The sequence below is a fragment of the Myodes glareolus genome, chromosome 4 (genome assembly GCF_982192425.1).
Source record: "Myodes glareolus chromosome 4, mMyoGla1.1, whole genome shotgun sequence".
NCBI classification, from domain to species: domain Eukaryota; kingdom Metazoa; phylum Chordata; class Mammalia; order Rodentia; family Cricetidae; genus Myodes; species Myodes glareolus.
This window is the reverse complement of record NC_142029.1, coordinates 79,650,803-79,668,193: the sequence shown is the minus strand read 5'-3', so window position 1 is coordinate 79,668,193 and position 17,391 is coordinate 79,650,803. Positions and strand designations below refer to the sequence as shown.

Below are 17,391 nucleotides of genomic sequence, written 5' to 3'. Positions count from 1 at the left end.
CTCGTAGCACTTGCCTCTTCTAGGTAGCAACTGTGTGTGTGGTATGTGTGTGTGTGTGTGTGTGCGTGTGCGCGCACAGGTGTGCAGTGTGGAGTGAGTACATATGTGTGTGTCTGTGTGTGGTGTGGTGTGCATATGTGTTGTGTGGTGTGGTGTGATTACGTGTGTGTCTGTGTGTGGTGTGGTATGCATGTGTGGTGTGTGTGCGGTGTGGTGTGAGTACATGTGTGTCTGTGTGTAGTGTGGTATACATGTGTGGTGTGTGTGCGATGTGGTTTGTGTGCGATGTGGTGTGTGTCATGTGTCTGTTGTGTTGTGTGTATTGTGTGCATGTATGTGTGGTGTGCATGTGTGTGTGTGGTGTTCATTGTGGTGTGGTGTGTGTGGTGTATGTGTGTGGTATGCATGTGCGATGTGTATGCGTTGTGTGGTGTGCGATGTGCGTGTGTGATGTGGTGTATGTGTATGTGGTGTATGGGTGTGATGTGTGTGTGGTGTGCATGTGTGTGTGTTGTGTGCATGTATATGTATGTGTGATGTGCGGGTGTGTGTAGTGTGCATGTTTGTGTGTGTGTGTGGTGTGCGGGTATGTGTGTGGTGTGTGGGTGTGTGTGGTGTGCATGTATATGTATGTGTGATGTATGGGTGTGTGTGGTGTGAATGTTTGTGTGTGTGGTGTGGTGTGTGTGTGTGATGTGCGGGTATATGTGTGGTGTGTGGGTGTGTGTGGTGTGGTGTATGTGTGGTGTGCGTGTGTGGTGTGCATGTGTTATGTGCATGTGTGGTGTGGTGTGTGTATGTGTATATAGGCCAGAGACTGATGTTGGGATGCCTTCCTCCATCACTCTCTGTTATTTTTTGAGACAAGCTCTCTCATTGAACCTGGAGTTTTGGTAGACTGTCTGGCCGGTGACCTCCTGTGACTTAACCTGTCGCCTGCCTCCATGCCAGTGCTAGAATTAGAGGTGGGCACCACCCACCGTGCCTGGTTTTTTATGTGGGTGTTCAGGATCCAAACTGAGGTCCTTAGATTTACATTTATACTAGCAGTTGACCCACAGAGCCATCTCCCTAGCCTTCCTGCACACTGTGTGAAGGTGTGAGTCCTGAGGGCTTGCACTCAAGTGATTGGTGAGCCAATTGAATGACACACAGAATCCTTCCTCACAGAGTCTGAGGAGTGTGAGAGGATTAGGGAGGGATTTCTGGAAAGAGTGACACTTGAGTTGAGACTTTACAAAGCATTGGCAGGCAGAGGGAGGTGCAGTGGTGTGGGAGAAACCATGATGCACTTGGGGAAATGCGTGCGGTCTGGATAGACTGCGGCATGACAGGGACATGGAGGAGAAGGGGTGTCCGAGACATCGACACCATGCCTTCTCACTCCCTCCCCTGAAGAAGACATTAGGGCCAGCAACAGCAGAAGATCACACAAATCATCACAGATTCCCAAGGTCTACTCTCATTGCACGGCCAAAGCCTCGAGTGAGGCAGAGCAGACAGGGCCTACTACAGGGCAGCTAAGAAATAGGATTTATCTTAGGGATAATGGAAGACCAATTAAGAACTTTAAGCAGGAATGCTTTGAGGTCGCATTAAAGGTGGCTGATATTATAGACAGGAAAGTTGAGCCAGGTGTGGTGGCCCAGGCCCGTAATTCCAGCACTTGGACGGTAGAGGCAGGAGGCTCTCTGAGAGTTCTTGGTCAGTCTGGTCCATGTAGCAAGTTCCACCCCAGCTAGGACTTCATCATGAGGCATTATTGTCTCAAAATATAAATTGGATGAGAAAGATACAGGAAAAATGATTAGTTGTTTTGTCTGTTTTGAGACAGGAGCCCTTGCAGCCCAGGCTAGCCTCAAGCTGGCTTCATCTCCCCAAAGCTGGTATTACAGGTGTGTATCACCTCCCCCTACTAGGAGTTTTACCACCTCAGTGTTGCTCTTAATGCCCTCTCTGCTCCGAACTTGTTTCCCCTAAGTCAGAGCACAGCACTCACTCCTGAGGTGCCCTTTGCCTGGCTCCTCAGGCAGGACCTTGGAACATTATGTATCAGTGCGTTCTGGGGATGAGTGTCTCACGTTCTGCAGTGAGCTGGAGAGCAAGCAGTGTAATGCATAGGCTGTGCTTACTGGATTTTAGAACTGGCCATGCTGTGTCCTAGTTCTGGGGACACTGGGAAAGTTATGTCACTTCTCCAAACTTTATCCATAAAATGGAAATAATACTGGCTTTATGGTTGTGGTAGTTTGAATGTAATTGGCCCCATAAGCTCATAGGAAGTGGCACCACCAGGAGGTGTGGCTTTGTTGGAGGAAGTGTGTCACTGTGTAGATGGGCTTTGAGGTTTCCTATGCTCAAGATATGCCCAGTGTCTCAGATCACTTCCTGTTGCCTGCAGGGATCAAGATGTAGCTCCTTCTCCACTCTCAGCTCCTCCCCAGCACTATGTCTGCCTGTATGCCACCATGTCCTGCCATGATAATAATGAACTAAGTATCTGAAACTATAAGCCACTCAATTAAATGTTTTCCTTTGTAAGAGTTGCTCTTCACAGCAATAGAAACCCTAAGACAATAGTTGTTTTGGGTTTTGTTTATATATGTATATATATTTTATATGTGTTTATATATAGTATTTTAATGTTAGATATAATATAGTATATAGTATGTATATTTTAATATATTATATATATATTTGATAATAAAATTAGATGATGTTGGTAACAATAATAATGACCACAATTGGCAAGATGTCTCAGTGTGCAAGTCTGACATCCTAAGTTCAGTTCCCAAGACCTGCAAGACGGAAGGAGAGAACCGACTCTTAATAGCTCTCTTCTGACCTCCACGCTTGTACCATGTAATGTGCATAAGCACACATACAAAATAAATAAAATGTAAAAGCAATCAACCCTTTGGTAAGCATCAAGTTTGTGTCAGACCCTGGGCCAGACACATTCATTGAGTCTTTAAACCAGAACACCAGAATCAGTAATTAAAATAGAATACCAGAAATAGGGATAAAGATATTGCTCAAGGGGAGATCACTTGCTAGCACACACCAGTCCTTGGGTTCAATCCTTTGTATCACAAAGACAAGATAAACACCAGAAATGGTGTTTAGTTTGTGCAGGCTCTCAATAAATGTTAGATCCCTCCTGCCAATTCCTGCTGGTCATTACCGGTCCTATAGCTTAAGTAGCTGATGGATTATCGCTTTAGCACTGTCTTCCAATGGCGATTTCCAAAACTCAGCAAAGAAACTAAGGTAGATTTCATCTGAGCCCAGGAAAGTAGCCAGTAAGTAATTTCCAGCTTCCTTTAGTAATTTTCAGCTTCCTTTAACCCAGGAAATGCTTGAGACTTAGACATCAATTGTACTTTAACAAAATCATGATTTGATATAATTAGCCCTTGAACATAATTTTGAAGTTAGGATCTTGGACTGTTACAGAAACGAAACATCTGCCTTCCAGACTGTGATGTTGTTTGTGTGCTTTTGAGATAACAATGTCTATCTTCTGACTAGATGGTGACAATAAGCATCAGAATACAAATTGTGCTTAAAAGGAACATGGAATGTGTGGGATTGTGTACGGATTGGAATGAGTTCCCTAAATGTCTCAACCTAGAAGCCTCCTTGGTTCCTGGCATCACAGGGCCCCAACTTTCTGTGAAGTAAAGGAAAATGCTTTTTAGTCCTCAGAATCACGGTCCACTTGGTGGCTTTCTTTTCCTTCCCCACATCAGTTTTATGTAACCAGACCCTCTTTGACAATATAAAACAGAGATCAAAACTAACTCTCTAGCAATCCTAGGATTATGGGCTCAGGAGGGTGTGTGTGTGGTATGCATGTGCGATGGTATGCATCATTTCCGTCGAGTGTGAAATGACCGCACCCACATCTCATGCTAGGGAAAGCAGCTGTGGGAGGCAGCGCTGTGCTTGGGTCCTGGTTCGTGTCTGGTTCCACAAGATCAGTTCACGGGAGCGTCATGGTCCATTGTGCAGAAAGTACACGAGGAACTATAACGGCAAAGTGTGGTGGGTTGCTGGCAGCTCTCATTGTACCTAAATACTGGCTGGGGCCCTGGACTCAGCCTTGATCCCTATCAACAGAGCGTGGAAAGTGGGCGTGACCCCCTGGAAGCGTGTGTCTCTTTATCTGTGGCTGCGGTGCTGAATCAGTCGGAGATTACTTTATCCCTAGGTGTTAGCTTAAAGCTAAAGATTTAAGAATGTGCTCTGGGATATCTTAAAACCTTTTTTCTCCTTCCCGATATAGAGTCCCCTCTGTACCTCACCCTCTCATGCTGCCGTACAGGGGCAGGAGCGGGGATAAGACTGATGTGCCATCTCTCCCTTATCTCCGCCTTTTATTTTCCAGCAACAGCTGCAGGCCTATGTGGCCTGGGTGAATGCCCAGCTGAAGAAGAGGCCATCGGTGAAGCCTGTGCAGGACCTGCGACAGGATCTCCGAGATGGAGTGATCCTGGCCTATCTCATCGAGATTGTTGGTCAGTTGGCCTTGGACTCTGATGCTAGTGTAGACGAGAATCTGACTTCTCCATGCTCCCTTCAAGCAGGTTGTTTGCATTCATGGCGATGGAGTTGGGAAGACTTAAAATATTTCCCCAAGGTTAATTCACATACAGTCAATAAACACTATGCTAGGCACTGTATTTATTATATGAGGAGATATGGGCCCTGCCAGTGCCTTCAGAGGCTCCCAGTCTAGTTGGAAAGACTGGAAAGTGAGATCTGTCTTATTACTGTGTTAATGTCCTGATGGGGGTACATGCAGAGGAGGGTACATAGAAGAATCACCCTCCCTTAGTCCGAGGGGTTCAGGAATGGCAGACGAGAAGAATCTATGTCAAACAGGGGAGGAGGTCTTCCAGAAGAACTGCAGTCTAAGTTAAAAGCACAGTGGGAGGCCTGGAGAGTTGGCTCAGTGGTTGAGCATACAGGCTGTTCTTGCAGAGGACCTGGTTCGACTCCCGGCACCCATGTGGCAGCTCACAACCATCTATAACTCCAGTGCCAGGGGAACCAACACTTTTTTTCCTGCACAAATACACGTGCAGGCAAAACACTCATGCATACACACACACAAAGACACACAAAGGAAAAACAAAACAAACAGAAAACAGAAAAGGGAGTAGCATTCAGACCAAAAGAGAAAATGTCACCAGCAATAGGACTCTCTTCTGTGTGTGACACTCAGACCCATGTGTTTTCACAGAAGGGTTTTCCTCTTAACTTCAGGCCCTCTTCTTATTAGGGTCTTGTATGTCCAGAGTGTTTTCCATAGCTCCGCTATGATTTCTCTCACTGACTGGCAATCAGGTACTCCATAGACTGAGCTCTTGAAGAGAATGATGCTCTATACTTTGCTCTTATGGTTCCACAAACCCCAGCCAAATGCATGTAATCAGTTCTCAAACATTTATTACTGACCAGTTGATATTGCTGGGTGTCCTGGAGGTATGTGGTGTGGAAGAAACTGGTTTGTAACAGGCACCCTATCTGTGAGTACCTTTTTTTGGAGACAGCTCATGATTGAGTAATCATTTGTAATAAGTGGAACAATGGTGGAAGTAATTATCACTGGTTGATAGCATGCTTTCTGTATTTTGTGAGCTTATTTGACCACCACACCCTTAGGAAACAGATATTATTACTTCTGTTTCCAGGAAACTAAAGGGATGGTCTATAAAAATAAATTAATTAATAGGTACTTAGTATGTGTAAAAAAAATATGCTCTTTTGATTTCTTTGTGTAATACGGTTGAGTTCAAGTGGAATACTCTTCATCCAAAATGCTTGGTACCAAAAATGCTTTAGCTATTGGATTTAAAAATATATATAGAGAGAAAGTTGAACACTTACAGCTAAAAATTATGGAAAGTCCATAGTCTGAAAATGTCCCCAAATCAGAATTTTTTTGAGCACTAGTATGATGCTTAAAACATTTCAGATTTTTTAGCTGGAGAGCTGGCTCAGCAGTCAAGATCACTGGCTGCTCTTCCAGAGGACCTGGGTTTGAGCCCCGTGGTCCACTGGAACTCAGCATGGTGACTCAACCATCTATAACTCCAGTTCCAGGGAATCTGATGCCCTCTTCTGGTCTCCCTGGGTACCAGGCATGCATACAGTGCATAGGCATACTTAAACATGCCCATATACATAAAATAGTAATAATAATGTTTCAAATTTTGGAGCATTTGTAAGTTCAAAGTTTTAGATTATGGTTGATAAATCTATATTATGTACAAGGCTCAGCCATTTTGCAAGTTCATAAATATTGAAGTATCCAGGTAGAGGTGCAAACCTAGTTCTGTTTTAATTCCAAAGACCTGACTAGAGAAATGACTCAGATATTAAGAGTATATATATACTGATTTTGCAGATCACCCAAGTAGGGAGGCTTACAGACTTCTGTAATTCCAGCTCCAAGGCATCTCTCTTCTGGACTCCAAGGTCATCTGCACTTCTATGTACACACACACACACACACACACACACACACACACACGCATGCACATATGCATGCACTAAAAATAAAAATTAAAAAAAATCCACAAATCCATTTTAAGTGTTTTCTTTTTCCCTCATTTAAATAGATTACTAGCAGGAACTATAGCACAAAAGGATAAAAACGAAATCTCTTCTACCTGTATTCCTTCAAGAGAAACTGTGTCAGTACTTTTGTTTTCTGTGACCCTTAAAGAAGGAGGGTTTGCTTTGGCTCACAGTTTGAGGAGAAGTCCAGCAGAGTGGGAAGAGTGGTGGCAGGGGCTTGAGGCAGTCGGTCAAGTTGCAGCCACACCCAGAGGACTGAGCAGTGAGTGCTGGTGCCCCGCTCCCTCTCTCCTGTCCCCAGTCCAGGATCCACGCCCAGGGAATGGTGCCGCCCATTTTTAGGGTTCTTCCCACCTCGGCTTACTTAATTAAAACACTCTCTCACAGGTGTGGGCAGAGAGGCTAACCCAAGGTAAATAGTTCCTCCACTGAGAGACCTGTTTCCTAGGTGGTTCTATACCCTGTGACATTGATCATCGGTGTTGGCCCTCAGTTACTCATCCTCCACTCGTGGCCTAACCGGTGTTGTTTCCCAAGATGTTATGAACCTGGGAAGCAGTATTAATGCCTTTTTGTTTTCCCAAGATCCAGATTTCAAAACACTGTCTTTTTGTGTGTGTGTGTGTGTGTTTCTGCAAATTGAACTGGGCCTTGAACATGCTAGGCAAGCGCTCTACCACTAAGGTATATTCCCCAGCCTGAAATAACCTCAAGGGGCTGAGGAGCTGGTTCAGTGATGCTTCATGTGCAAGCATGAGGGTTAGAGTTTGAATCCCCAGTACCCATGTTTAAAAAGCCATACATGGTCACAAATGCATCTATAACTCCAGCTATGGGGGATGAAGACAGGAGGATCACTGGGGCTTGCTGACTGCCACCCTTGCTCCAAGTTCAGGAAAAACAAAACAAAAAGCTGTTTCAAGGGAATAACGTGTATAGTGACAGAGAAGGTGCCAGCTTCTTCCACATGTGCATCCATGCACACGCATGTGTGCACACACCACATACCTCATATACACTCAGACGTACATAACAAAAAAGAGAAAACCTCATGGTCTCTCCCTAATTTTGTGTATTTAGCCTTCAGTTTTTCACTGAGTTCTGGACCTGCCTACACAGTGTCCTGTTCACCACTGTTTGAATGTCTTACATGCAGCTAACCAGTACTTTATAATTCTTTGTCCACACCAAGCCCTGTACCATGCTTGCCCATCCCCACCTTCCATTTTCGTCAAGGAACACTTCAAGTCATTCTCTCACTTGCTAAGGAGAACTCTTAGAAGTCATTCCTAAGTATTTTCTTCCCCTCCTGAACCACAGCCAGTTCTTAACATGTACTTTCTGCTTTGTATTCAAAATATACTCAGTGTCTGACTTCTGGCCAGCCATTCTCTTCTGCTTTAACCCTTACCATCCTTATCTCTTGCCTTGAATATTTAGACTTTCTTTCTAACTAATCTCTCTGTTTCATCTCTCCCCATCTATATCTATATCTATATCATCTATATCTATATCTATATCTATCTATCCACAGTCAACTTTAGAAAACAAACACAAACTTGTTAATGTCACTATCCTGTCTGAAAGTCCCCACTGGCTTTTCATTACCCTTGAAATAAAATTCAGGGTCGTTCCTGTGGGTCCCCAAGGCCCTGTGTGACTGGTCTTGCTTAGCATGGTGGCCTTTCCTGGGTCTTGACTCTGATAACTCCACTCTAGCCACACTGGTCTTTTCTTTTTTATTTGAGACAAGGTTTGTTGTTGCCCAGGCTGGCCCAGTACTTGCTTTGTAGCCATGGCTAAGTTCAATTAATCTGATTTGGTTCCTGCTCCTTGTGTCTCAGCCTCCCAACTGCTGAGATCATAGGCATGTCCTACATGGCTAGCTAGCCACACTGCTCTTTTGCCCCTCAGATAGGCTGAGCTAATCCCATGCTGGGGTTTGTATGGGCCTTCAGCCTGGTATGTGCCCTTCTGTCTTAGTTAGTTAGGGTTTCTGTTGCTGTGAAGAGAGAGACACCAGGATGCATGGCAACGATTCAAAAGGAAAACATTTAATTGTGATGGATCACTTATGGTTTAGTCCATTATCATCATGTCAGAGCACAAGGCAAGCATGCAGGCAAATGTGGTACTAGAGATGGAGCTGAGGGCTCTTTCATCTTGTCTTACAGGCAACAGGAAGTAGTCTGAGAACCTGGTGTGGCTTGAGCATACACGAGACCTCAAAACCACAGTGACATACTACTTCCAACAAGGCCACACCTACTCCAACAAAGCCACACCTCCTAATAGTGCCACTCCCTTTGTGGGCTGTTTTCTTTCAAACCACCATACTTTTCTAAATGTAAATATTTCTTATTCAGACTTTTCAAGACTGTATTATCAGAAAGGCCATGATCACTATTCTTTTCTGTCTTTATCCTTACCCTAAATTATGTTAAACGTAACTTGTTATATTGTCGTTAAACTAAGAGGGAAGACACTTGTTTACTTTGTTCCCTACTCTCTGTAGTACCCAGAACAGTGTTTGACACACAGCAGGGCTCGTGAATATTTGTTGAATTAATAAATGTACACACAATAACTTCACAGGACTGTGGGTTTACATCTGAAAGACTGAAGTGTTCTGAAAGTTTTTCATTTTTCTTCAACCACTTCCCCTGGTGCATACACCAGAACTTAACTTACTCCTTTGTTTATGGAGACTTTTAGTGTTTGTATCCCCTCCCTTGTTTGCGCCTGGCTGCTATGAAACCTCGCTGGTGTTCTTCTGACCTTATGTGTTACTGTTTTGTTTCCCCTCTCCTAACAGCAGGAGAAAAACTGAGTGGCGTACAGTTGAGTCCCAGTAACCAACAGGAGATGAAGGATAACGTGGAGAGAGTGCTACAGTTTGTAGCTTCCAAAAAGATTCGCATGCATCAGACTTCAGCTAAAGGTTAGTTAGTACTTCATCCTTGGGCAACGGAGCACTTAACCTTTACCAGTGCTAGCCAGTTTGACAGACTCCCTTGGCCATGTGGCCAGCGGTTCTGAGCAGACTGGAGTAGCATTAGGCTCATGGTCTTGTGTCCTTGTTCCATGAAGACAGGTAACCCCTTGGAAGACAGTGATCAAGTACTGAAATCCCAGTGCTCCAGAGACCTGGTTGGAGGTGATAGCTCTCTATTAATTTGAATTGAATATAGATATGCTTGAGTGTGTGGGGTAAAATTAATGATACAAGAATAAATGACAAAATTGGGATATTAATTTTGGAATGTCTCGTTTAAATTTTCACGAATGAAGATGGATTGTGTTTTTTGAGATCTTTGGGTTTTATGATCGAGTACTATTACAAACCCTCATAACTTACGCTTTTCCATTCAATTTCCTAGAAGAAACTCTTTCATTTCTTTATTTTTCTTTCCTTTCCTTCCTCCTTTCCTTTATTTCCTGAGACAGGATCTTATGTAGCCCAGGCTGATCTTGAAACTGCCAAGGAGCCAAAGATGACCTTGAACTTCTGATCCTCTAGCTTCCCCTCCTCTGTAGTCACATTACAAAACTGCACCATCACCCAGCTTTATGTGGTGTTGGAGACTGTTGATAATGCTAGGCAAGCATTGGATTAACCGAGACACATCTCTAATCACCTCCCAACCTCAATATATGTATTTTTGAGACAGGGTCTCACTGTGTATCCCTGGCTGTTCTGGAATTTGCTGTATCCTAGGCTTTCCTCAAATTAGGTGTTTCTCCTGCTTCTGTATCTTAAGTTATGGGATCAGAGAGAGAGATATGTGTGCCACATTCAGGTTAAAGGGAAAATATTTTTATAGCATTTCTTTTCTTTTTTCTTTCTTTCTTTTTTTTAATTGTGAGCACATTCCAGGCAGACAAAGGGGGTCCTGCTGTGTTTATATGTAGTCTTCTGTCGTGGCAGAACCCTTTGCCCTTGCTGTAAGAAAGGAGCCACGTAGGGGTTCTCCTAAAGCATATGCTCCCTTCTCCTTTTGATGCTTTTCTGGAAGTGACGCGATCTGGTCTGTTTCATCACCAGTTTCTGGGTCTGTTGCCTGTACTTTTGCTGAGAATGAGGGCGGGAGGGAACCCTTTCATGATGGATTATTGGTGTTCTGTGGGTTTGAAGTTACCCAGGTGAGCAAATACTGACCATTAAGAGCATTTGGTAGAAGACATCAGATAGTCCTTTGTGCTTTGTACATTTGAAAGGCTATAAAGCTGAACAATGAAATTGTAGCCATTTCCTTGCATTGTCTTAACCAGAGCTTTCACAGTATGTGTTCCCTCCTCTCTCTCTCTCTCTCTCTCTCTCTCTCTCTCTCTCTCTCTCTCTCTCTGTGTGTGTGTGTGTGTGTGTGTGTGTGTGTGTGTGTGTGTGTTTCTTTCCTCTTTTTTTTCTAGGGCAGAATTTAGAGTGCAGTGCTGGCTTTGGTCTGCTCCCCATGTGGAGTGGGCTTGGGGATCTGGCCCAGTAAACCAGGCTATTTTAAGGGAACACTGCCATTCATTGTCTTTTACCTGAAGAAGCTCATGTTTCCTAATTAGTCCTACTGCATTGATTTCCTTCTCCGTTCAGCTTTCCACGCCACAGCAGGAGTGAGCTAAGAGCACATATTGTTGTGCCACTGCTGTGCATCTGAAGTCACGTGGCTGAAATCTGGCATCTTTCCTATCGCCCACCTGGTCCTGTATGACCTCTGGTTCCTCCCCTTCCGCGTCTTTCCCTTCTTCTGGCTCTGGGGCTCTGGCCATCCTGTACTCTTTCACTTTCTCCACCACAGTGCTGGATCATATATATAATGCATGTCACATAAGTGCTTAAAAAGTTTCCTAAAGCCACAATATGAGTAGGAAGGACTGAAAATAATTTTAATAATATATTTTATGTAACCCATTATATCTGTAATATGATTACTTTATCATGAAGTCAATATTGAACATTACTGAGATAGTTTACATTTTACTTTTATTTATTTACTATATGTATGGGGCATATAGTAAATTACCTGCATGTATATCTGTGCACCATGTGTGTGCCTGATGTTCTCAGAGGCTAGAAGAGGGCATCAGATCCCCTGGGACTGGAGTTACAGATGGTTGTAAACTGCCATGTGGGTGCTGGGAATCGAACGCGAGTCCTCTGGAAGAATACCCAGTGCTCATAACACTGAGCCATCTCTCTAGCACTGCATGTTCTTTTTATACTGTCTGAGATCTTCTGCATTCCCATGTGTGTGTGGCCGTGACATTTAAGTGCTCAGTAGTCGCATGTGGCCTGCAACTCTCCTAACAAACGATATCACCCTATTATACTGATCTCTAAACTTTGGCATGTAACTTTTCCTGAATTGCTCTTATCCCTTCTCCCCCATTAGCTAAGAAGCAGCACCCCATTCTTGACTGAGGACTCACCTCCGCTAATAATACATCCTTCAGAACTCTAAGATTATATTATCTCTCCACGAATTGCTGAAGACCCCGTGCCTCTCTTGCCGAATTATTTTATTATCGTACTTTATGGTGATTGCCTTTAACCTTCCATGTCCCTTGTTGAACATGGTGTTATGGAAACGGAGACTGACTGCCTGGTTTACTGTATCACCAGCAATATATAGTAAACGCATCAATCCATGGCCTCTGCTTCCCTCTCAGTACCTTTCCATCTGTCTTGTCCTTTAGATATTGTGGAAGGAAACCTGAAGTCCATCATGAGGCTGGTCCTTGCCTTGGCAGCTCATTTTAAACCTGGCTCGAGCAGGACAGTGAGTCAGGGGCGTGATGCCAGAGTCCCTGCACAGAGTCATCAACCACACTGTGCTACGGCTGTGGCCCAAGGCGCGGCTGCTGCTCTGGCTGATGTGTGCCGTGACATGTCTCGGTCAGGACGGGATGTCTTCCGGTACAGACAGAGGTAAAAACCTGGGAGGGGAACTGACCCCTCTCCCTGCTATTTCTCTGCTTAGATAATAACAGTGCAAGTAGATGGACATATCGATCAAGCAGACCCACACCGCAGAAGTGACCACAGAATAGAGCGGAGGTTTGGGAAGGAAATCCTAGTGAGAAAAGCTTGGTCATTTTGGGATGGTACTGGGTAGTGAACCTAGAGCCGTGCGTACGCCAAGCTGGAGCTCTGCCACTACTGTGCTATCCCCCGAGGGTTTTGTGTCTTATTTTGAGACGGGGTCTTATGTTGCTCAGCTGGCCTTGAACTCATCCTGTATGTAGTCAGACAGGCCATGAACTTGTGCTCCTGCTGTCTTAGCTTTCCAAATAGCTGGGATTATCGGCCCAGCTAAGCCAGACTAAGCCTTTTCATTCGAGATGTTTACTTTGCAGTTAGCAGAATGTAAGTAACCATGTGTGTAAGTTCGCTCTCATGCCCAAAATTTAAATATATGTGGTTGGCACAGTGTTTTCTTCACTGGGAGATATGTAGTCCATCTGGAGGAGGCTGTATCCTGGAATGTATCCACAAGACCAATCTGTCTTGAAATTTCATGGCAGGAAGTGTTTTGAGGGCTGTGTCGTTGCTAAAGGCGAACATGACCCAAGGTGTCACAGAGTGGGCAAAATTACTGTCTTTGTGTTTGCCTTCCCTGCTAGGTTTTAAGTGCCTTAGAAGAAGTTCTGAGTTTTACCTTGTTCACCTCCTAAATGTGTGTATTTGTGTGTGTGTGTGTAGATAGGATCTTGCTATCTACGTAGCCCAAGCTGGTCTCAAACTCCTGATCCTCCTGTCTCTGCCTCCTGAGTGCTGGAATGACAGGTGTGTGCTAGGCTGCCCAGGTGCCTTATTCATCCTCTTTCCTGGAGTGCACACTGAGAGGCAGGATATCTCCTCTTGCAGAGCTGACCTGAACTGCAGACCTAACCCTGTCTTTTCTGGTCCTCTTCTGCCCCTGCTTTTCAGGAACAGCAGCATGGACGAGGAGATTGAGAACCCTTACTGGAGCGTTCGAGCACTTGTGCAGCAATACGAAGGACAGCAGCGGTCCTCATCTGAGTCTAGCTGCTCCAGGTATGTGTGGCCTTGCCGTCTTTACCTTTCCAGTCTTGGTAGAAAGCTGCTCTCTGGAGGAGTCTTAGCCTCAGTAGCAAGACCAAAAGCACTAAGGCACCCATGGGGTTGAGTACCATATCCTGCCAGGCTTGGGTCTGGAAACCTGACCAGGGTAGCAAGGGAGCAAAGAAAAGGCAGTCATTGAAGAAATGACTCACATACATCAAAAATGTGGGATCCGTTGGGATGTGCGAACTTTGCGGTATTTATTAGGTACCTCACAGAGGGGAGGAGTTAGTTAGTCTTGGTGGGTCTCTAAGTGAACAATCTGGGCTATAATCATCCAACACCCAGGAGCCGATAGTTGGGCACAGGTTGGTCGACCGTTTGTAAACACTCACACTTGTGCACTATCGGTGTTTGCACTCAGATCAGAGGAAGCCTTTACCAGCTCTGAGCCTGATCACTCTGAGGAAGGCCTTGCCAATTTCCCATGGGTCTGAGGCAGTGGTTCTTGACATGACAGCGCCAATTCCAGTACACATTCACTCAGGTCTTCATCTGCGCTTGACTTTTCATTCACAGCTTCTTCAGCTCCCCACAGACGGGCGTGTATGGAGTTTACTGTTGGAGGGCTTGTCTTGCTGGAGGCCCTGGGTGCAGACCCTAGTGTTGAAAAACAAAGAGCTTCCCTCAGTTTACCTTTGGCATTCAAGGACTAGCTCTCAGCACAGCCTGTGAGTTGGGTGTTGACAGAAGAGTGGGATACAATGTTGGTGAACTTCCCACATACAGACACTGCAGCGTCCCAGTGACAATAGTTAGCTCTGGCCACATGGGGGTGTGACTGGGACCTTCAGAGTTCAGTCCAGCCCAGTGTTTGTGCCGTCAGCTGCTAGTGTTTATGAAAGTCAGTTCCTGGGCCCTGTCCTGCAGGCTGAGTCTGATTCTTCTGTTATAGCCACAGAAGGCTGGAGAAAGCTCCCAGCAAGATAGGAAAATGTGCAGGACTGTCTGACGCATTAGCGTTTCCACACTCATTTATAGGACTGTGAACTGGGGCACATTAGTATGCACTGAAGTGGGATAGGGGTGTTTGTGACTCTGGTAAAGAGGCTCTCTGTTTCCCTTGGAGCCAAGGGCAGAGGTCAGAACAGGACAGTCTGCTTTAATAAAAGCTTGGCCAATGCCAAGTATAGTGGCAGAAAAGGATTACTCTCCTGGCTCATGGGGATTATGCCCCAATAAACACATCCCCAGCCTACTTGCTAACTTGATTTTGTTGCTAAATTATATTGAGCATATCCTCTAATGATCTTTCCCTCCTACTCCAACCCAGCATAGTCTGATCTATTTAAATTTAATTGTGCCTTGTGTATATTTTCCATCATTTTTTTCTTCCTCCTGTTTCTTTTCCTCATACAATCCCATTCTATTTTGACAGACCATTTTCTCATTTATGAAGGTCCTGTAGACCTCTTTCCATTAACTTAATATACCGCCAACCTAGCTCAACCTTGAAATGTTTACATATAATGGGGGGGGTAGTTTCTATTTTTGACATGGATCTCTAACAAACATTTCACCATTAAACATTTCAAAGTGTTCAGTGTACTACCTTTACAAGTCTGTGTAAGCCTCATCTCTATCCACTTAGAAGACATTTTGACCAGCCCCCAGAGAAACTCTCCTGTGAAGCAAGCAGTAGGTGTGCTTTTAATGAGACTCAAAACCACTGCTTTTTTGCTCCTGGCTGGGACTACATCTTTGGCTCTTTCCAGTATCAAAGGCTGTTCTGTTGTCTAATGAGGTCTATTGCTTCCTGCATCTCTGCTGCCCTTTGGCTCTCCTGAGCCTGAATGTGCCTGTGAATTAGAAGGAGAAGGGAAGAGAGCTTGAGTCCCTAAGGCTGGCTGCTTCCTTCCTCCAGGCAAGACTCAGACTGCTGCTGGAGGTGTGAGCTCAGTATGGGGGCCCACTAGATATCAGGCTGTGTTGGGCTAATGGCAGCCCTAGGAGATGTGTCAAAGAAGATACATTCCCTCTGTTGTCCTCTTCTTCCTGATTGTGCTATGTTCTTTGGGATAGGGTCATCATTCTACCAGTTTCTTCACTGACTCCTCAGGAAAGGGGAGGGCTTCTAGCAGGTTCTGCCATTTACCCACTTCCATTTGGGCACCTGTTGACCCTGTGACTCCTGAAAGAACCAGCTATCTTGCAGACACTGCATCTTTGGGTGGAGTACAGCTGCAAATAGGATAGACATCCACGGTGTCTTCCCCTGCTGCTTCCTCCCCCCACCCCTCTGCTGCCTCTCAAGGATGCCCTAGCAAAACAAAGCTCTACCCTCCTGTTGCTCCAGTCGACAGGCTAAATTCTCACTGTACCTAAGCAGAACGATCCTTTCGGGGAGAGGGTACGGATGGACAGACTGACATAGAGGGGAAGGAAGGGGGGTGCAGCAGGCCGAAGGGCATTCTGCAGGTTTGCTGAGGGTGGGGGTAGCGCCAGTCTCTATCCTGCCTGCGTCTCCCATTCTATCGAGAGCAGAGAGAGCTTCTCGAGATTAGATCAGTCTGAAACCAGCAGCGTGTCCAAGGAGGGAGGGGTCAGAGAGGTGCAGCAACGAGGGAGGGGTCAGAGAGGTGCAGCAGCGTCTTCTCTGCTGCCTTCTCGGCACCAGGACCATCAGATCCACGCGGTTTTGCCACTGCGCTGCCCATCCCCCGCTGCTCCCCGAGCTCTGGTCACCCGCGGTCCAGCCAGTTCCGGACCGCGCCCTTGGCCCCGGCCTCGGTCGGCACCCCTACCTCTCTGCTCAGTGCCGTCGGCTGTGCTTGGGTCGAAGCCCGGCGCTGCCTGGCCGCATGTGACAGCCTGGAAAGGGGGAGGGGGAACAAGGGGGGAACGGGAAGGGAGGGATCAGGAGGCGGTGCCGAGCAGGAGCACATCACACCGGACTCCACTCGACGCTCGGCAGGAGCCACCAGAGCCTCTAGCCCCGAGGGAGATGGGTTGAGATGCCGCTGCCCGGGGGAATGCTCGGAGCCGCGCGGCTGCAGAGACCGAGATGCAGCTGCCAGCAAGCAGCCGCTGGCAACGGGAGGAGGCTTCCGCCGAGGCTGGGCTGCTGCGGAGTCTGAGCTTCTGGGACAGCGCACTTCACCCCAGGGAGCATCCCTGTCTCCAGGGCCAGGACGCCCACCCCTGACCTTCCTACTTTCTTCGGAGACCCGAGCGAATCGTTCCGCTGACTGACTGATCTCTGGAGTCGTTCTTCGAGCCCCCGCACGGGAGGGACATGCCAGAATTTAGGAGCAATGTGACTCTCAACCTCCCACCTCATCCAGGGAAGCAGGCTTGCTGAAGCCGGAGCCAGGAGGGGACCATGGGAGGGACACAAGTCAAATGGTGAGCTGAAGCCACTTTGGCTCGTGAGGTGCGGATACGAGGGGAAGCAGAGCCAGGACCGGGGGACATGGTTGACTGGGGACAAGAAATGATTGGGGGTGCTATTCAGTGAGAGCAGGCTGCTGGTCTGGGATTAACACTACAAAATAGAGTTATTTGAGGAATTTGGAGCCGACTTCGGGGCGATGGGACTCTATTCGTCTACTATACATTTAGAAAATTAGTATGTCTAATTTGGCGGTATCTTTGCTGGGTTTGTTGGTAAGATAAATTAATATGGGTGAGATACTAGATTAAGAAATGCATGGATAGGACCTATTTGTAAGCAACAGTTCTCTGACCTCAGAGAGGATTGTGATGATGAGATTGTTTGTCAAGTA

The 17,391-nt window shown here is 46.0% G+C and overlaps 1 protein-coding gene and 1 long non-coding RNA gene across 6 annotated transcripts in view; one reads left to right on the top strand and one right to left on the bottom strand.

Annotated features, from left to right (window-relative positions):
* The window catches only part of Dixdc1 (DIX domain containing 1), an 86,570-nt gene that overhangs the window by 28,224 nt on the left and 40,955 nt on the right, over positions 1–17,391 (top strand). For 2 of the 5 annotated variants that reach the window (XM_048417270.3, XM_048417271.3), the window contains 4 exons: positions 4,391–4,520; positions 9,404–9,529; positions 12,277–12,508; positions 13,511–13,618. In XM_048417270.3, the coding sequence (XP_048273227.3) occupies positions 4,391–4,520; positions 9,404–9,529; positions 12,277–12,508; positions 13,511–13,618 (596 nt within the window). Of the gene's footprint in view, positions 1–4,390; positions 4,521–9,403; positions 9,530–12,276; positions 12,509–13,510; positions 13,619–16,871; positions 17,012–17,391 lie in introns of those variants that run through there. The other 3 variants (XM_085688731.2, XM_085688732.2, XM_048417272.3) reach the window with 3 other exon arrangements.
* LOC125388918 (uncharacterized) lies at positions 13,831–16,521 on the bottom strand. Its single transcript, XR_007228354.3, has 2 exons — positions 16,411–16,521; positions 13,831–14,266 (listed from the first exon to the last, which is right to left on the bottom strand). It is a non-coding gene; the product is annotated as an uncharacterized LOC125388918 (long non-coding RNA).